Here is a 26349-nt window from a genome sequence, read left to right as displayed (position 1 = left end):
GAGCTTTCAGCCATAAGGGCCAAAAGCTGTCGCAATATGGGCAGAATATGAATGGCCTAATTCATACCTACTGGTATGAAATGTCCCAGGCTGGAGAGACCTGGAACTTTCAAGTTATATGTGTAAAAGATTTAGTACACTCTTGGCACACAGTAACCACCCAGATGGTAACTTTTATGATCACATTCTCCATTGGACAGCTTGAAAACATTTAGACCCCCTGGATTACTAGGAATCTACACCATTCTTAATAAATGTAAAGTGTTCTGACAGCTAAGCAGTGATACTATAATTTCTTCTAAATTAGTAATTATATTTTTTATTCTGAAAAACGGAAGCAAAAAAGGGGAACATATATGGTCATTCTTACCAGCAGGACAAAGAACACGAAAAAGATGAAAGTGATGAAGTAAATGGGTCCCAAGATACGACTGGCTTGCTGAATACCAGCAAAATTAAAATCTCCAAGAACAATACGAAATTGTGCAAATCTTTTATGGGAAAAAAGAAAAACATTAGAAAATACTATATCTCTTCATACATACATGACAACAGATGGGGGTTACTAATGTGCCTAGGAAAGTACCTAGCTGCATATGGCATATATTCTCTGGCTTTAGTTTTGTTAGCACAGAGTTCTATAAAACTGGATGTAGAATATTCCCCTAAAGAAAGGCAAGACTTAATAGCTGAACAGATAGTTCAGGAAATGATGGGCTTCAATTTATTCAACCAATGTGAACCCAATGTTCACCTCCAAGATTTGAACCTTGAGATGCCTGCTTACCAGCTTGTCTTGACAGTGGCCTCCTTAGCCGTTCCTGTGCCCTTATAAAACTTAGAATACTTTGACCTTTTCCAATAAATGATTTTCAACTTGTACATAGACCCAAGAGCCCTACAATTTCTAATATCAATGGTATGCTTAATTTTTGCATCTCTTTTACTGAAGTAAGGATGGCAACAATTTGTCACTTGCTAAGTCTCAAACAAGTGCTGGTAGTGATCCTCAAATGTGATCCCCAAGGTTTATTTTATTTTCTCCAATAAGTATAAAAGCTTGGCTTTGAAGTGAAATAGCATTGAAAATACTATAAATCTTCATTTTATTAACTTTAAAGATGGAATAATTAAGAAATTAAGGCTTTGAATGAGCATAGTAGTAGCAGAGGTAGAATTAGGATTTCATAACCTGAAGTCTTATTTTGTTTTCTCATCATTAATTTGCAATGGTATTGCCATACACACCATAGATATGTTATAAATTATATATATCATATATATATATATATATATGATATATATATATGAGTTCTTTATTTTAAGGGGAGACCTGGGAAGGAGTTTTTAATAGTATGTAGACACTTTGCATGATTGGTCAGTCAAAGGGCGGAATGTTTCTTGTTCCTTGTTGCTTTTGCCAATCACATGAAGGGAGCATAGGACTATGTACAATGAAGGAAGAAAATGTATTCAAAGAAATTAGCTATTTGGAGTCCTAGGACTCAGAGTTTTCTGGAATTTCATCCTCAGTACCTGAGACCTGACTAAATCATACATACAGTATTTATCCAGCTTCTAATACTGGATTCTAATGCTCTTCTACACAAGATAGAAGGAGAAATGCTGAATTAGGAGACCAAGGTTTCTCAGCAAATCAAAAAAATTTTTTTTTCCTCTCTGGCATAGGAGAATATGAGGTTCTGTTTTAGTGTTTTTAACTTAATTTTTTTTATCCTTAAGTTGTGTTTATGTAAGATAAGTTAAAGTCAGCATTTCTCCTTTCCAGAAAGTGTCCACATACCTCTGCTCCGTAAATAGTGTGAATAACCAAAACCTAAGCAATTACTGAGTGGTCATAATCACATAGGAACTGGAGACTTACAAATGCAATGTAATTGTCACTTTTCTCCTCTTAATTAAGCAAATTAAGCCAATTGGTGCTTAGTTTATCCCTTTCCCCTCCCCCTCCCCAAGCTAAAAGGAACACCATGACTCTTCAGGATACAGGTTATACTGAATGAAAACACTGTTTTTTAACTTCTTGATACCCCTGTTAACTTTCTACAGTTCTCTCTTGTTGAATTAAAATAGCTTATAGACTGTTTCATAATAATGTACCATTTATGGTTAATCTGACTTCCCAGTCTCTCACTTGCAGGCATGACTGGGTGGTAGGTATTCCTAAGCCTTCTCCAAATATTGCCTCTATTCCACTGTCTGTCGTCTTCTGTAATTCAGGTTAAACATATATTAGGCCTTCTCATTCTACCCTTTATGTCATTTTCTGAACATTTTGCCTCTCTATGCCACTTTTAAATTTTTTCTCACCTATTTTTCATTTTACTCATTCTCTCTTCATCTATGTCTCATTTGCTATCAAACCTGTCAACTGAGCTTTTAATCTCAGTTGCTTTAATTTTCAGTTCTAGAATTCTATTTGATACTTTTTCAAATATGTCACTTTTTACACTATCCTGTTCTCTAAAGATATTTTCTGACTTGTGTTTTATTTCTCTAAATATAGTAAGTATTTATTGATTATTCCAATATTTGAAGTCTTTGAGTCTGTTTCTGTTGTCTGTTGTATCTGCTGATTTTTGCTTATGAATTTTTCCTCCTTATGTACCAAGTTATCTTTGACCATGAGCAGTAAATTATACTTGAAGGGCTTAGGATGAAATATCTTTCTCCAGAGAGGTATTTTTGTGTGTGTGTCTGCAGGTGCATATGGGCATTCCAGCCTGGGACCATCTTAATCCAAATTCAAGACATGAGGTTCCCTGGATACCTAGGTGATTAAACCCAGACTTCAAGTCAAGTCACTCTGAGGGATTTACTTTTAACTTGAGGCTGTAGCACTTCAGGCTCCCTGCTTTATGTGTGGAGAGGTTATCAGACATTCCTCCTCTCCCCCAACCCCACTCCCCAGCACACACACACAGGCCTTGGGTTTGTCTTCTGTCTCCTCCTTGAGAGGTAACTAGAAACACAATTTCTCAACTATTTCTTCTGGGTCAACAAAAATGCCTTCATGGTGGAGGTTTTGGGGAAGATGGAGTAAGAAGCACTAGGAATCTGTCTCACCACCTAGACAACAATCACAGTGGCACAATCTCTCTGATGAAACTGTTTTGAAACTCTGGAGTCTGTTGAAGGCTTACAACTTCCAGGAAAGGATTGGGCAATTTGGGTCAATTTAAACTTTTAGTTTGGCAGCAGCTACCCATCTCCTACCCCCCAGCCCATGACAGGTAGCCCTGCATGTATTTCTAGAACAGCTTGCACACAGCTTGTGGGAGCCAGGGTGGACAAGAAGGACCGTGTTGTCCAAACATTAGGGTCTGTGTTCTGATTGCTGATTGCTGCTTCTGATCACAGAGGCAGGCATCTCCCTGCATTGTTGCAAGCCCCTCCCTCTCCGGCTGAAGCAACGTCCTTGGGATTGAGAGGCCCAATGCCCTTCCCTCCTTCTTCATTTTTCTCTTTTTCCCCTTTGGGAGCCAGATATTAAAGACTAGGACATTCATGGGGCTTCCCTGGTGGCATAGTGGTTAAGAATCCGCCTGCCAATGCAGGGGACATGGGTTTGTGCCCTGGTCCAGGAAGATCCCACATGCTGTGGAGCAACTTAGCCCGTGTGCCACAACTACTGAGCCTGCACTCTAGAGCCTGCGAGCCACAACTACTGGAGCCCACATGCCTAGAGCCTGTGCTCCACAACAAGAGAAGCCACCACAATGAGAAGCCTATGCACCACAAGGAAGAGTAGACCCCGCTCACCACAACTAGAGAAAGCCCACGTGCAGCAACAAAGAACCAACACAGCCAAAAAAAAAAAGACTAGGACATTAAAAAAAAAAAACAACTGCATATATGGAGGAAATTAGACAGTCACCATGAATGCCCAAGGAATGGCACAGGCTCAGAAAAGACCCGAGAAGAGCTTAAGTTTACACCTCAGGCTGATCCTCAAAGAACTAAAAGAAGACATGGAGTAAGTCAAGAAAACTATGTATGAACAAAATGGAAATATCAATAAAAAGATAGAAAAGCTAAAAAGAAACCAAAAAAATTCTAGAGCTACAAAGTACAATAACTGAAATGAAAATTCATTAGAGAGATTCAAAGGTAGATTTGAATAGGCAGAAGAAAAAAAATCAGTGAACTTGAAGATAGGGCAATTGAAATTATTTAGTCTGAGGAACAGAAAGAAAAAAGTTTAAAGAAAAGTGAACAGAGCCTAAGGGACCTGTGGGATACCATCAAGTGAACCAACATATGCATAACCACATGAAAAGATGCTCAAGATTGCTAATCAGTAGGGAAATGCAAATCAAAAACACAATGAGATATCACCTAACATCCATTAGGATGGCTACTATCAAAAAAAAAAAAAAAAAACCAGAAAATAACAATTTTTGACACGGACGTGGAGAAATTGAAACACGCACCGTTAGTGGAAAGGTAAAATGGAATAGCCATTGTGGAAAACAGTATAGCAGTTCCTCAAAAATTCAAAATACAATTACCATATGATCCAGCAATTCTACTTCTGGGTATATACCCAAAAGAATTCAAAGTAGGATCTCAAAGAGATATTTGTACACCATGTTCTCATAGCATTATTCATAATAGCTAAAACGTGGAAGCAACCCAAGTGTCATTAACAGATTAATGGATAAACAAAATGTGGTATATACATACAATGGAATATTATTCAGCTTCAAAAAGGAAATTCTGACATATCCTACAACATTGTTGAATCTTGAAGACATTATGCTAAGTGGAATAAATCAGTCACAAAAGGACAAATACTGTATGATTCCACCAGGTACCTTGAGTAATCAAAATCAGAGAGACAAAAAGTAGAATGACGGTTGCCAGGGGCAGGGGTAGGGAGGGAAATGGAGAGTTCCTGTTTAATGAGTATAGAGTTTCAGTTTTGCAAGATAAAAAGATTTCTGGAGAAGAATGATGGTGACGATTGAACAATATGAATGTACTTCACTCTACAGTTAGAAATGGTTAAAAAAAAAAAGACATGGTTAAGATGGTAAATTTTATGTTATGTTATAACACAATTTAAAATCTTTATCAGTTTAAAAAAAAAAGCCTTCAGGGCAGAAGTAGCTTTGGATGCTGGGTTTACTTTTCTGGGTTCTTGCTTTCCGATTTTGGCCACTCGCTTTTTTGTTAGTTCTTAAATGTTTCCTATATTTCATCCAGCTTTTTAAATTGTGAAGAGGTTGATTTGAATAACCTAGCACATCATTACCAAAAGCAGAAGTCCCCTCATTAATCCATTTCAAAATTTTCTATCTGTTTACTTTGTGCCTTATACTTTCTTTCCTCCCATTATCCAAGGTAAGACAAATTTCCAAGGTTCTGTAAATTACTACATTTATATTTAATGTCCAATACTACTTAGTTTTATTATTAACACTTGAATTAAGATCCTAGGAAAGGACCAAGAAGTTGTTGGAACTGCAAACATTATTCACTCTGGATAAGCTAATTAGAATTCTCAAATTATAGGTCATTTGAAGTTGGAAAGGACCTTTGGGAGTGATTTAGTCCAGCCCCTTCATTTACAGATAAAGAAATTAAGGTCTAGAAAAGTTAAATAGCTAGTGGCAGAATTGGAAAGTAGAATTATATCCTCTTGGTTGCTAGTCCCCTCTTTCCACTACTAATTTAGTAAAGGGTTATTTCAGAAAAATATTATTCAATTTCATGCAGTTGGTACTTAGATAATACAATATTTACATGTGGATGATGAAAAGAGGGCAACCTAAGAAATTTTTCAGACCAGAATTTACCCCAAATTGAGTAAAAGGGCCATGGACAAGTTTGAGGAATTCTTAACTAAAGGGAAAGTTATTGCAGTTTTTCTCAGAGCCATATGTCACCATGCACTACGAATTTCCAAGAGTGATGCAAAATGAAGCCATTTGCCCCAGACAGTCTTGGTCTAGATTGCACAGAACACATTTTGAGAACTGATATTTTAGACTATCATAATTTTTTTACACAGACAGAACTTGTTTTACCTACTCAAAAATGAAAGTAAATTTATTAAAATATTCACTTTTAAAGACAATATTTTTCTAGGGATTCTACCTAATCAGTTCTATAAGTTAGTTATCTGTTGATTGTTTTATGTGTATAAAGCTATTTTTAAAATTCAGCTTTGCCAGATCAGCAAAGGATAATCAGGTCAATATCAATAAAAGGATTATAAAGATAGAGCCCTCTAAAGCAAACACTTAAGATTTCTTTTGCCCAGAGAATAAATACTACAGAGACATGGAGTCAATTTCTTTTATCTTAGGTAAAATTTTCACTTCTATTGAAAAGTAAAAAAATATTTTTCTAGCTTGACCGGGTAACACTTGAAAAGTGGATAACACCATCCATTTGGATCTTTCAATGCCTAACTGTACTTTGAGTGTGACAGATATTTAGCCATCAGTGAAAATATCAAACCATTTTTTAATTTATTAAAGCTTATGTCACTATTTATAGGCCTTTTCATGATTTTTTTTGTTATAAGCTGGAAAATATAATTACATTTATGCTAAGAGCTTACATGGAATTTTGAAAAGTGGAAAAGTCGTCAACTTGTGATCCAAAAACAAGAAATCCTAATTGAGCGTAAGCAAAGAATATTATAAAAAACATGATGGCAAATCCTACTATGTCTTTGATACAGCGGGACAAGGTTGATGACAGCTGAGACATTGTCTTATTAAAGCTTATGAATTTGAATATCTGAAAAAGAACAAAGTTAATTGAAATAGGAGAATATTAAAGATTATAATGACAGAGTAAATTAATTTCAGAAGAAATCTGCTTGAAATTAAAAGAGATACTTCATGACAGTCGGGGTGTTTGAGGATTCGCTGGCAATCATTACAAATCCAAACTACTTTAAAAATTACTGTATAAAAAAATTACTGTATAGTTAAGAATATCCTTTTGTTGTTTCATAACTTTGTAGTTTAAGTTCCCATTTTATTATCTAATATAATAAAATATATCTTATCTGTTATATCTGATAAAATATAAATACCTTTATCCATGCAAAGAAGATGGTTATGGCAATTATATTGTTGTAATAAATGTGCCAGTATGCAAGAAAATAGAAGTCTGAATATTTTTCAGTACTTTTTAACAGTTGTCCAAGCAAGAGAAAAATTTGTATATTACAGTATGTGTTGAATAAAACGGCCACAAAACACAACTAAATGGGAAAATAAGACGGGTTAAATTAGAGATTACCTCTAAATCTCCTGCAGCCTATGAATAAACACATGAAAAAGTTCATCAAAAGTTCAACAAAAAGGTAGGGAGAGATAAGACAGGCTTTTACATAAATGAAAGTAAGCCTCAATTTATAGAAGTTTAAGGTAGCATAATTATAAAAGTAGCAAAATACTGACTGCCTGGCTATCCTAATCTATATGACTTTTTGTTTCTTTGAGTCATAAAACACAAATGAATAAAATGATTATATAATTCTGACTAGACTGTAAGAGTTTCTGCTCCATCTAACTACATGATACCTAAGAGTTTAATATTTTTCACTATGTAACACTACAAGAAAAAATTTTTTACAGCTCCAAAAAAAAATAAACCCCTTTAGAGCTTTTTAACAGCTCTTTTAGAAGAGAATTTTAGAACAGATTATCTTAGATATCAGAGTTTTCTGTCATGAAAATTTTCCTTTGATTTCTCTTCCCTAAAATACTCAGTTAAACATTTAATGCTATGCCCTATGTTAAGCATTATTGTGGTTACCGGAGAGGTGGATGGCACACTTTCTGAGAAACTTTCAATTTGGTTTTGAGAAACAAATATATATATATACTGGATTGGCTATAACTAAGGGCCAATAAGAGTGAAAGATCAGGTTGTATAAGCCAGAATACTTGTTCATTGCTCCTAAAACCAAGCTCTTACGATTTGTTCTGCCCTACCCACACCTCTATGTTTACTTTAGTATTTTCCAGTGATAAGAACTGGCAGTCTTTGGAGTTTCTTCAAGGATCATTTCCCCAATCCTGGTGGCATCCTCTGTGACTACAAGCTACGCTCTGGCTGCTCAAACCTTATCCCCCCTTCAGTATTCTGCCTAGGCTTGTCTTTTGCCTATTCTTTAAAAATTCAGTGTAAAGAGGAAAGCAGATTTAGGCAACATACAAGAGTACATTTTAAAGGACCTTGCCCTAAAGAATCATTATTTTCAACACGAGGCCCTGAGAGGAATACATTTTTTTGAGTGGGAGTAGGGAGACCTCCTGTGCCCACTAAATCATAATACGTATGGAATCACTTATTCCTCTAGGTTTATGCTAGTCCTGCCAAGGACCAAATCAGAGAGAAGAAAAAAGATTTCTCCCTTTTGGAGGCACACCATTAGTATGTACTATGACAGTTCATTTTATGACTGATACTTACAGCTTTTAAAATAAGTCCCGGATGAGGGAGGTGCTTTTTACACCTCTCTCATTGGTGGGTTCAGATGTGATTCCCTTCCACCATATCTGTGAATATACACTTACCACCAAAAGTAGTAATTCTAGCCAGTTCCAACTACTTTTGAAATAGCCAGATTTAAATTCTTTTATTTTTTGGACTTCTTGTGTTGTGAAGACAATAAGAAAAATACAAAATGTGACTTCACAGGAAGCAATAAAATAATCATAGTAGCTAACATATCTAAGGAGCTTCACAGAGTAAAACTGCCATGAAGTAAGTATTCCTCCAGTTGCAGGGAATTCTGCCACCAATCTGTAAAATGAGGTTTGTGAAAGTCACTGCATTTCAAGGATTTATATTTCAGTACCTAACGCGATTGAAATTTCTAGTCAGTGATGTTGTGTACTTTAATCAGTTATTTTGTACAAAATATGTTTTCTCAGGGTTATGGGCTCAATTCATTACTTTTTTTTTTAACATCTTTATTGGAGTGTAATTGCTTTACAATGTTGTGTTAGTTTCTGCTGTATAAAAAAGTGAATCAGCTATACATATACATATATCCCCAATTCCCCTCCCTCTGGTGTCTCCCTTCCACCCTCCCTATCCCACCCCTCTAGGTGGTCACAAAGCACTGGGTTGAACTCCCTGTGCGATGCAGCTGCTTCCCACTAGCTACCTATTTTACATTTGGTAGTGTATATATGTCCATGCCGCTCTCTCACTTCGTCCCAGCTTACCCTTCCCCCTCCCCATGTCCTCAAGTCCATTCTCTATGTCTGCGTCCTTATTCCTGTCCGTCCCCTAGGTTCTTCAGAACAATTTTTTTTTTTTTTTAGATTCCATATATATGTGTCAGCATATGGTATTTGTTTTTCTCTTTCTGACTTACTTCACTCTGTATGACAGACTCTAGGTCCATCTACCTCAATTGAATTGAATAATTCAATTTCGTTTCTTTTTATGGCTGAGTAATATTCCATTGTATATATGTGCCACATCTCCTTTATCCATTTGTCTGTCGATGGACAGTTAGGTTGCTTCCATGTCCTGGCTATTTTAAATAGAGCTGCAATGAACATTGTGGTACATGACTCTTTTTGAATTATGGTTTTCTCAGGGTATATGCCCAGTAGTGGAATTGCTGGGTCATATGGTAGTTCTATTTTTAGTTTTTTAAGGAATTTCCATACTGTTCTCCATAGTGGCTGTATCAATTTACATTCCCATCAACAGTGCAAGAGGGTTCCCCTTTCTCCACACCCTCTCCAGCATTTATTGTTTGTAGATTTTTGATGATGGCCATTCTGACTGGTGTGAGGTGATACCTCATTGTAGTTTTGATTTGCATTTCTCTAATGATTAGTGATGTTGAGTATCCTTTCATGTGTTTGTTGGCAATCTGTGTATCTTCTTTGGAGAAATGTTTATTTAGGTCTTCTGCCCATTTTTGGATTGGGTTTTTGTTTTTTTGATATCGAGCTGCATGAGCTGCTTGTAAATTTTGGAGATTAATCCTTTGTCAGTTGCTTCATTTGCAAATATTTTCTCCCATTCTGAGGGTTCTCTTTTCATCTTGTTTATGTTTTCCTTTGCTGTGCAAAAGGTTTTAAGTTTCATTAGGTCCCATTTATTTATTTTTGTTCTTATTTCCTTCTCTCTAAGAGGTGGGTCAAAAAGGATCATGCTGTGATTTATGTCATAGAGTGTTCTGCCTATGCCTATGTTTTCCTCTAAGAGTTTTATAGTGTCTGGCCTTACATTTAGGTCTCGAATCCATTTTGAGTTTATTTTTGTGTATGGTGTTAGGGAGTGTTCTAATTTCATTCTTTTACATGTAGCTGTCCAGTTTTGCCAGCACCAATATTGAAGAGGCTGTCTTTTCTCCATTGTATATTCTTTGCTCCTTTATCAAAATAAGGTGACCATATGTGCGTGGGTTTATTTCTGGGCTTTCTATCCAGTTGCATTGATCTATATTTCTGTTTTTGTGCCAGTACCATACTGTCTTGATTACTGTAGCTTTGTAGTATAGTCTGAAGTCCAGGAGCCTGATTCCTCCAGCTCCGTTTTTCTTTCTCAAGATTGCTTTGGCTATTCGGGGTCTTTTGTGTTTCCATACAAATTGTGAAATTTTTTGTTCTAGTTCTGTGAAAATGCCATTGGTAGTTTGATAGGGAGTGCATTGAGTCTGTAGATTACTTTGGGTAGTAGAGTCATTTTCACAATATTGATTCTTCCAATCCAAGAACATGGTATATCTCCCCATCTATTTGTATCATCTTTAATTTCTTTCATCAGTGTCTTATAGTTTTCTGCATACAGGTCTTTTGTCTCCTTAGGTAGGTTTATTCCTATGTATTTTATTCTTTTTGTTGCAGTGGTAAATGGGAGTGTTTCCTTAATTTCTCTTTCAGATTTTTCATCATTAGTGTATAGGAATGCAAGATATTTCTGTGCATTAATTTTGTATCCTGCTACTTTGCGAAATTCGTTGATTAGCTCTAGTAGTTTTCTAGTAGCATCTTTAGGATTCTCTATGTGTAGTATCATGTCATCTGCAAACAGTGACAGCTTTATTTCTTCTTTTCTGTTTTGGATTCCTTTTATTTCTTTTTTTTCTCTGATTGCTATGGCTAAAACTTCCAAAACTATGTTGAATAATAGTGGTGACAGTGGACAACCTTGTCTTGTTCCTGATCTTAGAGGAAATGGTTTCAGTTTTTCACCATTGAGAACGATGTTGGCTGTGGGTTTGTCATATATGGCCTTTATTATGTTGAGGTAAGTTCCCTCTATGCCTACTTTCTGGACAGTTTTTATCATAAAGGGGTGTTGATTTTGTTGAAAGCTTTTTCTGCATCTATTGAGATGATCATATGGTTTTTCTCCTTCAATTTGTTAATATGGTTTATCACATTGATTGATTTGCATATATTGAAGAATCCTTGCATTCCTGGGATAAACCCCACTTGATCATGGTGTATGATCCTTTAATGTGCTGTTGGATTCTGTTTGCTATTATTTTGTTGAGGATTTTTGCATCTATGTTCATACGTGATATTGGCCTGTAGTTTTCTTTTTTTGTGACATCTTTGTCTGGTTTTGGTATTAGGGTGATAGTGGCCTCATAGAATGAGTTTGGGAGTGCTCCTCTCTCTGCTGTATTTTGGAAGAGTGTGAGAAAGATAGGTGTTAGCTCTTCTCTAAGTGTTTGATAGAATTCGCCTGTGAATCAATCTGGTCCTGGGCTTTTGTTTGTTGGAAGCTTTTTAATCACAGTCTGAGTTTCAGTGCTTGTGATTGGTCTGTGTATATTTTCTATTTCTTCCTGGTTCAGTCTCAGAGGTTGTGCTTTTCTAAGAATTTGTCCTTTTCTTCCAGGTTGTCCATTTTATTGGCATATAGTTGCTGTAGTAATCTCTCATGAGCCTTTGTATTTCTGCAGTGTCAGTTGTTACTTCTCCTATTTCATTTCTAATTGTATTGATTTGAGTCTTCTCCCTTTTTTTCTTGATGAGTCTGGCTAATGGTTTATCAATTTTGTTTATCTTCTCAAAGAACCAGCTTTTAGTTTTATTGATCTTTGCTATTGTTCCCTTCATTTCTTTTTCATTTATTTCTGATCTGATCTTTATGATTTCTTTCCTCTGCTAACTTTGGGGTTTTTTTTTTTTTTTGTTCTTCTTTCTCTAATTGCTTTAGGTGTAAGGTTAGGTTGTTTATTTGAGATGTTTCTTGTTTCTTGAGGTAGGATTGTACTGCTACAAACTTCCCTCTTAGAACTGCTTTTGCTGCATCCCATAGGTTTTGGGTCATCGTGTTTTCATTGTCATTTGTTTCTATTTATTTTTTTATTTCCTCTTTGATTTCTTCAGTGATCTCTTGGTTATTAAATAGTGTATTGTTTATCCTCCATGTGTTTGTATTTTTTACAGATTTTTTCCTGTAATTGATATCTAGTCTCATAGCATTGTGGTCGGAAAAGATACTTGATACGATTTCAATTTTCTTAAATTTACCAAGGGTTGATTTGTGCCCCAAGATATGATCTATCCTGGAGAATGTCCCATGATCCCTTGAGAAGAAAATGTATCCTGTTGTTTTTGGATGGAATGTCCTATAAATATCAATTAAGTCTGTCTTGTTTAATGTATCATTCAAAGCTTGTATTTCCTTATTTATTTTCATTTTGGATGGTCTGTCCATAGGTGAAAGTGGGGTGTTAAAGTCCCCTACTATGATTGTGTTACTGTCAATTTCCCCTTTTATGGCCGTTAGCATTTGCATTATGTATTGACGTGCTCTTATGTTGGGTGCATAAAGATTTACAACTGTTATATCTTCTTCTTGGCTTGATCCCTTGATCATTATGTAGTGTCCTTCTTTGTCTCTTGTAATCGTCTTTATTTTAAAGTCTATTTTGTCTGATATGAGAATTGCTACTTCAGCTTTCTTTGGATTTCCACTCGCATGGAATATCTTTTTCCATCCCCTCACTTTCAATCTATATGTGTCTCTAGGTCTGATGTGGGTCTCTTGTAGACAGCACATATATGGGTCTTGTTTTTGTATCCATTCAGCCAGTCTGTATCTTTTGGTTGGAGCATTTAATCCATTTACATTTAAGGTAGTTATTGATATGTATGTTCCTATTACCATTTTCTTAATTGTTTTGTTTTGTTATTGTAGGTCTTTTCCTTCTCTTGTGTTTCCTGCCTAGAGAAGTTCCTTTAGCATTTGTTGTAAAGCTGGTTTGGTGATGCTGAATTCTCTTAGTTTTTGCTTGTCTGTAAAGGTTTTAATTTCTCTGTTGAATCTGAATGAGATCCTTGCTGGGTAGAGTAATCTTGGTTGTAGGTTTTTCCCTTTCATCACTTTAAATATGTCCTGCCACTCCCTTCTGGCTTGCAGAGTTTCTGCTGAAAGATCAGCTGTTAACCTTATGGGGATTCCCTTGTATGTTATTTTTCCCTTGCTGCTTTTAATATTTTTTCTTTGTATTTAATTTTTGATGGTTTGATTAATATGTGTCTTGGCGTGTTTCTCCTTGGATTTATCCTGTATGGGACTCTCTCTACTTCCTGGACCTGATTGACTATTTCCTTTCCCATATTAGGGAAGTTTTCAACTATAATCTCTTCAAATATTTTCTCAGTTCCTTTCTTTTTCTCTTCTTCTTCTGGGACCCCTATAATTTGAATGTTGGTGCATTTAATGTTGTCCCAGAGGTCTTTGAGACTGTCCTCAGTTCTTTTCATTCTTTTTTCTTTATTCTGCTCTGCAGTAGTTATTTCCACTATTTTATATTCCAGGTCACTTATCCATTCTGCCTCATTCTGCTATTCATTCCTTCTGGAGAATTTTTAATTTCAGTTATTGTGTTGTTCATCATTGTTTATTTGCTCGTTAGTTCTTCTAGGTCCTTGTTAAATGTTTCTTGTATGTTCTCCATTCTATTTCCAAGATTTTGGATCATCTTTACTATCATCACTCTGAATTCTTTTTCAGGTAGACTGCCTATTTCTTCTTCATTTGTTAGGTCTGGTGGGTTTTTGCCTTGCTCCTTCATCTGCTGTGTGTTTCTCTGTCTTCTCATTTTGCTTAACTTACTGTGTTTGGGGTCTCCTTTTCGCAGGCTGCAAGTTCGTAGTTCCCGTTGTTTTTGGTGTCTGTCCCCAGTGGTTAAGGTTGTTTCAGTGGGTTGTGTAGGCTTCCTGGTGGAGGGGACTGGTGCCTGTGTTCTGGTGGATGAGGCTAGATCTTGTCTTTCTAGTGGGCAGGACCGTGTCTGGTGGTGTGTTTTGGGGTGTCTGTGACCTTATTATATTTTAGGCAGCCTCTTTGTTAATGGGTGGGGTTGTGTTCCTGTCTTGCTAGTTGTTTGGCATAGGGTGTCCAGCACTATAGCTTGCTGGTTGTTGAGTGCAGCTGGGTCTTAGCATTGAGATGGAGATCTCTGGGAGGGCTTTCACCGTTTGAGATTATGTGGAGCCAGGAGGTCTCTGGTGGACCAATGTCCTGAACTCGGCTCTTCCACCTCAGAGGCACAGGCCTGACACCTGGCTGGAGCACCATGACCCTGTCAGCCACACACCATATGTTCTTTTAAGAGCACTCTTAAGTAACATCCTGATTGTGTGCAGTACAACTTTACTTTCGAACTGAGAGTTGCGGTGGATGGGATTTTTGCCTTCCCCAGATGGTTGAAGGTTACGATTTTTGTTTTTGGAAACACCACCACCTCCTTATTTCTATTATTATTTTTGCAAGAAAAGTATAAAGGGAGTTGGAGTGGAGGTGAGATTTGTGATCGGGAAAGCCTTGGACGCCCTCCTCTCTGTCTTCTGCCTCTCTCTCTCTGATTAGTTCCTATTCAGCAGCAGATTGAAGCAGGAGATGACTCTTCTCAAGGTTTGTTCAGCAGCTTCACTTCTAGGTGAAGGCTTCATGAACCAAGTGACGTCAACAAACGAGGCTTCTCTCTCTCTCCTCTCTCTAACAGTGAAAGTTGCTCTAATGGAATTCTGTTCTGCCAAAGGAAAATATTGCAAATCTACTTCTAGTCTTCACCCTTTGAAATCCATCTACCATGCTCTTCGGAAGTGCAAACTAGTCCATGTGAAAATATCACATGGAGTTCCTCAGCATCCATCAGTATCAACCACTCAACTTGTGAGTGGATGAGCCTTCAGATGATCACAGTCCCAGTCTTCAAGTCTCCCAGCTGAGACCTCAGACACACAAAACTAGTTTCAACCTAGGTGCCAAAGAGCCCTAGCCCCCCAACTCCTGCCTGCGCCTCTGGGAGCCGGTGCCCTTGGCGTGACATCACTTCCTCCATTACTTCTTTTTTAATGCTCCACTTTTTTTTGGTACTCTGAAAATTCCCAGTGGTCAAAGACCAATGTAAATGAGAAAGAAAGATGTGATTTTTAGCTAGACATTCATTTTACTCTGTGTTTTGATTGCTCATTCATAACTGGGATACTAATTTATCCCTACAGGAGAACAAGATGATGTTCAAGAACATGCTATACAGTTAGTTACTGTTATTAGTCAGGACTCCCCCCCAAAATACATAATTTTTTATTATTTCAGAGGAGGGAAATACACTCTCCTCCTTTAGCTTATCAGAGATACTTCTTGCTTCTAAATGTCAAGATAACATATTTTACTAAAGCAAATGTTTTCTGTTTAACCTTAGGCACTGGATGTTGGATACAAAGATCTATATGCAAATAGAAATATAAAAATTAATTCCAATACTAAATATAAAAAGATTTTGAGGCGGTTCACTGTATTTCTAGTGTTCTCCAGAACTGCAGATAATTAAGAATTGACAGTAATTTAAGGAACCAGCATCTCTATCACAATGCCATGATGTAATTATTCCTACCTAAAGATATTAGCAAATCTTATTGGTACTGGAATAAGGTGCGGCCCAAAAAGCAAAAAACCACCAAAACCAAGAACAAAACAACCAGTTAACAAACAGAAAACAGGAATTTGTTTTTTCACCTTGCGTATAGTATGTGTGCAATGTTGGGTAAGTGAGTGAAGTGAAAGAAACTCAGTATTTTGATCTGAAGTGTAGACTAGTAAACAAAAAGCAAAAAATGATGAGTATTCAGTTTAGTTTGCCAGATATGTGTACAAAGGGAAAATAAGTGGATAAGGTCTTAGTGTAAGCAGTATGCTCCCATACAACTACTGATTAGATATACTACCAGTTAAAAGTTTCAAAATCTGCTGAAGTTTCTAAGAAATAACATTTTAAAAGGTAACATAGATGGGACTTCGCTGGTAGTCCAGTGGGTAAGACTCTGCGCTCCCAATGCAGGGGGCCTGGGTTCGATCCCTGGTGGCAGAACTAGATCCCACATGCATGCTGCAACTAAGGAGTCTGCATGCCACAACTAAGACCCAGCAGAGCCAAATAAATAAATAAATATGAAAAAAAATTAAAGGTAACATAGAATAAGCACAAAACCTAGAGGCAGAAAATATGGACTTAATCTAGTATTACAAGGAGTTCTTCATATAACTTTAAGCCAATTACCCCACTGTTTCTACTCTTATTTAGGACATAGAAGTGATTTGTATTCTTCACTTTATCCCTACCAGGACTATCAGAAAGGGTGAATAATGTTGGTAAGAAGCTGATTCCCTGAAAGAAAATACTTTAACATAAAAGGTAAAATGTCCATTGGCTGCTGATGGTAATTCATTTGTTTTCATTTTTACAAATTTTAAAGGCCATGATTATGTTTCACCATCACTGTTGCACAGGGGGAAAATTCCCCTATCAGAGTAAATGCCAATTCCACATTCCAGAGTAAAAATGTAAGACTCATGAGAAAAAAGTGGCTCACTGAGACTTAGTGGACACTATTGTTTGCCTGTCTAGCGTTCATTATCCCATTCCTCCTTTCTAACAGAACCCTAATTGTATCAGGCATTCACCTATTCTCAGATCCCTTAGAAGAAGCCAATTCAATCCCCAGGCAGATTCAATCACAGTAATCCTATTTGCTTTGACAGTGTTTGATTCTAGAACCCAGGCCTAAGCCAAATAGCATGGTCCAGGTTAGGCAGATTACCTAAGGTAATCAGACCTACAGAAATAATTTTTTCTCTTTGGTTGGTTCTCTGTCCTCCTCCTTGTGAGAGGGGATGTCTGTCATCTTTTTCTTGGGTCCAACAGGTTAGCCCAGGCATGTCCTTCTCATGCAATAGCAGAAGTGCAAGAGAGCAAGTTTTAATTTACAAACCCTTTTCAAGCTTCTGCTTGTATCATATCTGCTGACATTCCATTGACCAAAGAAAGTCACCTGGTTGAACCCAGTATCAAGTTCTCGGGCAGTGCACCCTGCCCTGGGTGACAGGGCACTGCAAATTTACATGGCAAAGATGTGAAGAATTGGGGCCATTTTTGCAAATCACCATTGGCTGTAATCATTTCTAGGATGCTGGCTACTGTTATATATTGTTTGAATTTTAAATTGTTCATTCTTGAGACAAAAATTAGTAACTTAATAAAGAAGCTCATTCTGAAAGGAAATCAACAGATTTGAATGATCTGATTTAAAGGAAGAAATCATTAGGACTAAATGTTAGATATGTCCAACTTCAGAATGACAATAAATAAGACTACATATTCTTAAGCAATATAAAACTAACCTATTGTATGTAATTCTCCATGTTCTGGAATATATCCTGAATCAGTGAAACAATGAATATGATGTTGCTCTTTCTTCTTTATCATTATTGGAAGAATTACATTATATTTATTTTGGAGCTTATGATTTTAATCTCAGTACAAACATGCACAAACTGGAAACCCTAATGAGGGCTCTGGGTGTCTTTTAAATTCAGTATATTAATAAGAGGTTTTGAGTAACTCACCTGATGATGCAAAACAGATTTACGTTAGCATTGTATACTGAAAAATCAATAAAAACAACTCTAGTGCTTCTTGTGATCCAGCTGTTCATTCGAAGATTAATGAACTTGTTTAGGGTTTCAGATTTTGATTTTGATAAAGTGAAAATATATCCCCCATTTCGGTAAATACCAGTAAATCCCCAATGCCAAGGGGAGTTGATACTAGGAGCAGAGTACTTCCATCTGTTAGATATAAAAAGAATAATGGAGAGATGAGAAAGCCTGACTGAGAAGTATCTAAGAATTTAAGTTAACCTTTGGTTCAAAGTAGTAGTTAAAAAAAAAGTAGTACTAAGTTCATAAGTATTATAGTAATTTTGAAGCAAGATGGTGAGTTAAGGATTAAGCTAAAAGGATTAAGATTGAATATGTTTTCATTTTTTAGTGCTTATTGTGGGCAACACACTGGACTACATACTATGAGAAAAAAATTTTTTTTAAATCCATCTGTTGCCTCAGGGAACTTGAAATCTAGAAAATAATGATGGATTTTTTCTTTAACCTGTTGTCTCTGTTATCTTATGAGATCTTTAGTCTTTGAGTAGGACAAAAATATCCAGGGTTTTGATTCAGAAATATCTGTCTCAGTATGGGGAAAAAGATGCTTCACAGTCTGTGTTTTAATGATCATATACCATTTATAAATGCCCAATAAATAAAAACTTTGTTACAATGTCTATATTGTTATATAGGTATCTTATTTTAATGAAAGTACACAAAGTAAAACCTGTATAACTAAATTTTGTTTCCATTCTTTCTACTTTTAACTTAGTTATGCAATATCAAAAAGTAAAGCTTTGATTCTTCATTTCAGTCCCTATTCAGTCTCCTAAAACAGATCTGAACAATTATCCAAAGATGCTCTGCTTAAACTTGTTTTTCTGTTAGTAATACCATGTTTGTTTTCAGCAGAGAAGAAAAAAGTGACAACACTAAGATAAAATACTCATTTTTAATGAAAATTCCATAGTTGTATGTTTGAGCATTTTCCATATGATTGTTAAACTGAAACAAGAACATTTATTACACCAACCCTCTCCTACTTCCAATTTTTTATACTGGTTTTAATTAATGAACGTTACATTTTAGAAAGAAAAACAAGCACAAATTGATTCTTATTTTGGTTGTCAGGAAATGACACGTATTAAAATTCTAAATCCATAATGTTAATTTTGGTATTTAAATTATTTGTAGTTGTTATGAAAATTTGGAATATTAGAATACCTAACAGATTAGTCTTGAGATCAAATTTAAATGTGTAATTAATAGTTGACTTATCTTGTAATTTTTCATTGAAAGGGAAATAGTGTGTAGTACTGTTATAATAGTATAATATTTGAGAATGTGTCACCATACTTATGAATTTATTAGGTTTATAAGAATTATACAAGCACTTTGTTGCCCTCAAGAACACCCAAAAGTCATAGAAAGAAAAAATAAGTCAACAAAACCCACAAAGCAATGATCAATCCTAGAGGTACAGAGGTAGTTGTTCAAGAAAGGAAATGTAATCACTGTTCATATTTATAAAATAAACATCGACTAATGATTAACAAAAATTACAGTATAACTACAGGCTAAGAGGAACAGGAAGTGTGTATGTGGAGGGAGTGGCATAAGAGGGATATATGACAGACACTTTCCATGATAGAGACAATAGATATATAAAACTATAGAATCAAGTAATAGTATAAGCATATTATTCAGAAATAGGAAGTATATACAAGAAGAAACAACTAAAAGTGGCTGCTTCTGGAGTGGGAATTATGAGTAGGAAAGGGTGGACTTTGTAAATATTTCATCACTTTGATAAATATCAAATTTTAAAAAAGATATATTTTTTGCCTCTATGATTTTCGTATGACCTTAAAAGCAATGATACCAGCAGCTTCTGTGTTAAGGGGAGGTAGTGACAGTGGCTTTGGGCTTTTACATTTTCAATATAAAGTGTAGACGTGAGTCTATACTAGCATTAGCCTCAGCCACTTTGGAGAACAATGGCCATAAGATCTTTGGCAGGTATCATCAGATGCAGTGTCTGTAAAACATAACTGCCCCTTTTCAACATTGGCAACAATAGAAGATATCACTGAAGTAAGCCAGAGTGAGAAAGCAACAGAGTACACCAAAGACACTCCCTAGGGATCCCAAGAAGCATTTGGAATGTGTTTGAGGGCATCTTGCCAGAGCCAGAAAAGCTGATTGAGTTTTGTAAAAGCAAAAATGGGCACTTTGCCCTGTGTCCAATATGACTTAGCACTTCATTTACCACAGTTGGAAAAAAAACACTTTACATCCTTTGGTAAACAAAAAAATAACAGGTTTACTCTTCCTTTTCTAAACACTGCATCTCAGAGTCTTCCTTTGATACTATTACTGAAACAGTCTCCTTACCTGCCAGGCCCCTGTTGGTATTATTTGGAAAATAAATATGTTTTCACAATTGTTTGAAGATACAATGGTAACTGCTAGAAAAAGTTACGTGTAATTTTATACTACTTACTCAGTATCGTATTTAAGGCCAAAATCAGACAGATCTTCATTTTCAGAAGTGTATTTGTCATAACATTCATTCATCAAGGACTGAAAGGATGAATGGACCTTGCACGTGTTGTTGCGGACTTTTAGTTGACGGACTCTGGGGACTCCTAAAAGTATGTTCTCATAGTAGATGCGACTGCTGTTCTTTAAGTCATACAAATTCTTGTTATTGTACCATGAGTCCCAGTACAGGCCTTCCAAAAGGGGTCCTTCCATAAACTTCATATAGAAAAATAAATGTTATGGGAAAAATATTTCATGTCAAGCGTATAACAGAATCTACATTCATAATGTTATCCATAAGAATACAAAAATCAGTGATTTTAGCCAAGCCACCATTAATAATGGTAATGGTAAATGATGATGTTGATGATAACGAAAATGGTTAACACTTCCTGAGTACTTCCTATGTACTGCTCTAAGCACTTTACAGGTATTAACTCATTTAGTTCCATAACCCTTCTTCTCCGAGGGGTATACTGAAAACTCTCCCCAATACATGAGTATCAGGACTGGTCATAGCCACAATTCATGACTTCACCTCAAAGTTATCTGTGTCCACCCCTTTCCCCTCCAACTCTGGCGGTGGTGACTGCTTCTGTCTCTGTCCCTATGTGCTCCTTCTAAGAGATCCTAAGCCTAGGGTTCATTTTTTTCTTTCCTGCCTTTGTCTTATTTGCCATTGGCCACATACATACCTCAAGACAGCACAGTAAAAAAGAAGCAGTTGGGCTCCACTTCTTGTCTCAGGGAAAATTTCCTATCATTCTTTCATATTTCACTTGGCCTAAACCAATGACTTCTAATCATCTACCTTATCTCACACTTCTCTCACTCTCAGGAAATGACATTGTCTCCTTGATAAGTTTCAAATTCCTAGCATGGCATTCATGATTAGACCTCTGTTCAATTCATAGTTTGGTCTTTTCCACCTCATCTCCTATATGCCTATAATGCCAAACATAGTTCCACGTGATGAATTACTTATAGTACATATCGTTTTTTCTTCCTAGCATGGTCTTCTGTTACTCATCCTTTAAAACTCAACTGAATTGTGATCACCTCTGGAAAGCCTTCCTTACCTCTTCCTTGTATGTCCCAATGTTTGTGACATGGGATACCTGAAACTGCTGTTCCCTTAATTGTTCTTTCCTCATAATGTGAACATCTTGCTAAGTTAAGTGTAACAGAAAAAACAAGTCTGTTCCAATGCTAAAGGAATGATACTCTTATGCAATTAAAAACACTATAAAATTATATTTTGTAAATGTACTCTTTATTATATACTGTACATTACTGAAACACACACACAAGAGTATAGGCCTGTATACCAAAATCACATATATTTTAATTTATGGGCAATTTAAGGAATTTTTAATGGTAATTTTCACTGTATACAATTTTAGACTGACTTTGGATCCTAACTCCCACATAAGAAATCTCTTATTTCCCAAATGCAACGATAATGTTAAAAAAATAAATATCACTTTTTTAAAGTTATAAGAACTCTATCACACTGAGAACACAGGTTCTCAATAAACTTAGTGGTTGATTGGTTCTAATAGTTTAAAGAAATGACATTTATTTTTATTCATTCCTTCAATAAATATGTATCAAGTGCCTACTATGTGTGCCAAGGGCTTGTTTATGCAATGCCTAAAGCTACTTCATCCACAGTCACATGACATCTTACCTTCCAAAAGTCAGTTATGCTGCGAATAGACTTAAAGTTGGTTCTTTCTTCACCATGCACAGACGTGTCCAAAAATAGAGATGACATAACTTTGTTTAAGTAATACATATGTGGGTTTACCATCCCAAAAGTCACTAAGGAGAAGAATTTTTTGTTTAAAAATTTACGTTTAAAAGCTCAATTTTTGTCAGGATTAAAAATGTACTTGTAATTTGTTCTCAATTTTGTTTTGAAAATTCAATTTTATTTTTCTAATTATAAGAGCAATAATAAAAAAACTAAAATAGAAATATACAAAACAGGAAGAAGTTTCCTGTAATCCCACTGCTAGAATTAGGTTTGGCATATATTCTTCAGATTTTTCTAAATGCATACACACTTATAGAGAAAATAACTTTATTTTTATAAAACTGAGATCACATTACACATACTATTCTGCAGGATGGCTTTTTTTCCAATATTGAGAGCAGGCAACATAATATAGTGAGTAGTTTAGGCTATGAACTTTGAAATCAAACAGATAATGGTTTGAGTCCCACCATAGGGATAATATCGCCTACCTCATAATTTTGTTATGAGAAGTAAGTGAGATAATTCATGTGGAACATTTAAAACTATGTTTTGGCACATGATAAGATTGAAAAGAACATTAGTATTCTTTCTCACTCTTCCTAGGGGTGGGTGGGTGGGTTTTAGAGCAGGGTATAGACTAAATATGTCTTTTTTTTTTTTTTTTTGCTAGAAGGCCTTTATTTTTAGAAATAATATATCTTCAACATCATTCCATGGCACACATGAGCCTATGCCATTCTTTAACGTTGCATAGTATTTCACTGTACATACCAAAAATTAAACAAATCCTGCTGGAGATTTGTTTCCAATTTTTCCTAATTATGAAAAGGTATTTAAAAAAAATCCCTGAATAATGGGATTATGAGTGATCTTTAAATATTTTTCCACTCCCCAAATGTTCTATAATAAGCAGTTAAAAACCAATCTGAAATATCTTAATTTATAAGATTGGCTAAAGCTGTCTTTTTAATCCAGATCTGACTCAAGCTCACCCCTACAATACCAATTAATTAGTTAACCGATATATTATTGCCACTATGTATGCTGTACCAACATAAGTCCAGTCAGTGAGCTTGCATCTACTATATGTTGGGTGCTGTAAAGACAAAATGCTCTTTAATACTGATTAAGTCAATGATATTGACCCACAGATAGGAGGAATGTAGGTTGAGATGTTTTCCTGGTCCTCCCTAAAGATCTGCATTAATTCATATCTTCTGTGACTCAGAACTAGCATATTTTACTATTAACTCTGCAACAGGCCAGGGAAAAGAACAAAGCAGACATCAAGACTAACTTCTTAGGCCTCATTTGTAGTTTGACCTATGAAACTAGAGCAAAGCTAATGTATCTGTATCGCTCTAAAAGAAATCAAGAATTGGCAACTCAAGGGAATAATTATATTCAAGACAGAACTGCCAACAGAAAGGAATAATTAATTCAATCAGTGTTGACTATGAAAGCTTTTTATTACTTCTGTGACCTAAAGTTGTGCCCCTTAAGAATTGGAAATAATGTCAACCTAAATGAATTTAAGATGTTTAAAATGTGTCACTATTTTTTGAGAGGTTTCAGTAGTCTGAAAGCCTATGGTTTTATAAAATCCATATGTTTTGTTTTTCATCTGCACAAAACTTCTTAGTTCAAACAGTGTCTTCATCTACATCTGTGTACTTACATATACATAAGTTTATTAAAAAAATAAGGTAGAGTAAGAACTCCTGAAGTGTGGTTCTCATTTCTACTTCCTTTCTGTAATGCAGCTTATGTTTTGGAGTTCCTGTGAGATATAAAACAAAAACTTCCCTTAATTTATAATATATTTAAATAATAGGGATGGAAAAACACAGGCGCTTTTAGCTGTTTACACTGTGTGAAGGAAAGCTCCAATGGCTTCTGGTTATGTTTTTACTCTCACTTTTATGAAGAAGGACTAATTACTAACATTTTCCCATGGTGATAGTGGGCAATCATTTTATGACCGTATATAATGAATTTTATAACCCAGATGTTTCCTCACCAGTCTTGTTTTAAACTGAAAAAGCAAAATACAAAACAAACAAAACCCCCTCCTCTGTCCCTAATCGTTTACTCCACCTGTCAACTCTGCTTCTTGGGATGGCTGGCTCCTGCTGGAGGGGGGAAAAGGACTCAGCCTGGGGTGCTGCCAAGGCCACTACTCCCTAGAGCAACAAAGGCCTTCTAAGGCCGGCCTAGAGAAGGCCACTATACAGCAAGTGGCAGCGCCCAGCTCCGGCTTCCGGCAAGGGGCGAGATGTTCCCTCAGGGCTTCACTTTTCCTGTCTGTGAAATGGGTCCACAGTCCCTCTCCGCTTCTCAAGCGGAGGCTGCAACGGCTAACTGTTCTGGCGGTCATCTCTCACGTGAATACATGTGGGGCTACAGACTTCCTTGCAGGATATTTGCAACTGCCCTTTCCGCTCTGCCCCACCCACTCCCTAGAGGCACCCCTCACCGCCTAGGTGCCACCGGGACGCCTCAGCCATGGCAAACTTGGACGACGATGCCCGTTCGCCTCCCCAGGCTGGCGGCGCCTGCGCGATACTCATACGGTGCGCGCCTAGCTCATGCGCCTGCGCGAGCCCACAGGCTCCACGACGGGAGCAAGCGGCGCTGGAAGATGCCAGCGCGCGTGCGCACCGAGGCCTTCACGGAAAGGCTTTGCGCGAGGCGGGCCTGAGTATGGTGGTGTTTGTCTCCTGCGGAGGACCGACTTCTAGGGCAAACCTGGCTTTACGCCTGAGGTTAATCATAAAAATCGTAGTAATTAATTATAATGGGCTACCCATTCTTGACTCTTTAACATCTTTTGGCTTGTTTAGTCTTCACACCGCCCCTTCCTGAAAGGTATGTGTTTTGTCCTCGTTTTAGACCTGAAGAGACTGAGGAGAATAAATTACTTACCAAAGGCCCGCTGGGGCAAGGTTTGCTCGACGCCAAAGCCTGAATTTGTAACCAAGGCCCCACTCCGCCGCTGCAGCTTGCAGACACTGATTATTAGTAATCGAGAGCTGTTGCTAGAAATAGCTTCCACCCCTCTTTCCACCCAACATGGCTTAAGAGAACGTTGAAATAGATTAAAAAAAAAAAAAAAAAGTTCTGCAGTGATAATGTAATAGCGTAGGTCAAAACAGTAGTCTTTGGGAGCCAGACTCACATCTGACCCAGCAGCTTTGCAAAAGTGAGAAGGTTTGTAAACCAGCTATAGAAAAGGCCAAATTTGGTTGTAAATTAAGGCATCCATAAGCCCGCCAGAATATGAGAGGTTGGGGGGGGCGGGGGCGGGGATTCTCAGGTTGGTAAAAAGGAAAATAAAAAGGAATTCAGTGGAAAGCCCCAGGGCAGCCAGCTAAGAAACCCGTCAAGCTGTTTTGAAAGTAAAAAATAAAGCCACTTTTGTTATTTCTCTGAAAGAGATGTAGGGTGATGTTGATAAATGCTGTTTCATGTTAGGTAAAAAGGAAAACTAGGCCACATAGCAGCGAGGGTCAAAGACTACCAATGATAAAAGGAATAGGAGAGGTCTAGCAAAAGGCCAGCAGCCACTGGAGATGAGACCTGAGAAGAAGAAAGGGCTACTGGCCTAGCTTAAGCATAGTTTAATACAAGGATTTGCCCTTTCCTGTACTTGGACTCTCAGAAGCTGGCAAAATTGTTTTCTAAAGTAGTAGGTTATCTGAACTAGAAATGTAGGAGGAAAAAAGCCCAAAATATAGGTATTCAGATTTACATTAAATATAAGAATTAGGTAGATGACTCTGCAGTCTGTTCTTAATCCATTGAGCTCAATAGACTCAAAGATCTTGAAGAATTAGAAACCTATTTGGTTAAAACAAAATCACAATTTCAGGAGAGATTCTGTCATGGTTTAAGTTATTCTGGTTGCCTTCGAAGTGCAAACCATAAAAAGTCTAGCTCCCTCTCTGGAGGAATTAGCTGTAAGTGAGCTTCACCAAGACAAGCTGTTCTAGAGTATAATATTGTTGGTCTCTTGGAACTTGTTATTCATAGGTTTTGCTGTGTGTCGCTTAATAGATACAAACCAGCAGTTTTATCTTAAAGATCTAGACTTTTGTGAAGAGGAGACAGTC

At 36.6% G+C, this 26349-nt stretch overlaps 1 protein-coding gene across 1 annotated transcript in view; it reads right to left on the bottom strand.

The window, feature by feature from the left end:
• Positions 1–24054, bottom strand: part of PKD2L2 (polycystin 2 like 2, transient receptor potential cation channel) — a gene marked incomplete at its 5' end in the record, with an annotated part of 38282 nt that extends 14228 nt beyond the window's left edge. The window contains 8 exons of the mRNA XM_007172266.3: positions 371–491; positions 6593–6774; positions 7076–7246; positions 8568–8796; positions 17893–18114; positions 20435–20691; positions 22166–22299; positions 23916–24054. Coding sequence (XP_007172328.3) covers positions 371–491; positions 6593–6774; positions 7076–7246; positions 8568–8796; positions 17893–18114; positions 20435–20691; positions 22166–22299; positions 23916–24054 — 1455 coding nt within the window. The remainder of the gene's footprint in view (positions 1–370; positions 492–6592; positions 6775–7075; positions 7247–8567; positions 8797–17892; positions 18115–20434; positions 20692–22165; positions 22300–23915) is intronic.
• Positions 24055–26349: the final 2295 nt, after the last annotated feature.

The sequence above is a fragment of the Balaenoptera acutorostrata genome, chromosome 2, assembly GCF_949987535.1.
Source record: "Balaenoptera acutorostrata chromosome 2, mBalAcu1.1, whole genome shotgun sequence".
NCBI lineage: Eukaryota > Metazoa > Chordata > Mammalia > Artiodactyla > Balaenopteridae > Balaenoptera > Balaenoptera acutorostrata.
Note: the sequence above shows the minus strand (reverse complement) of the source record. Positions and strands in the feature narration are given on the sequence as shown.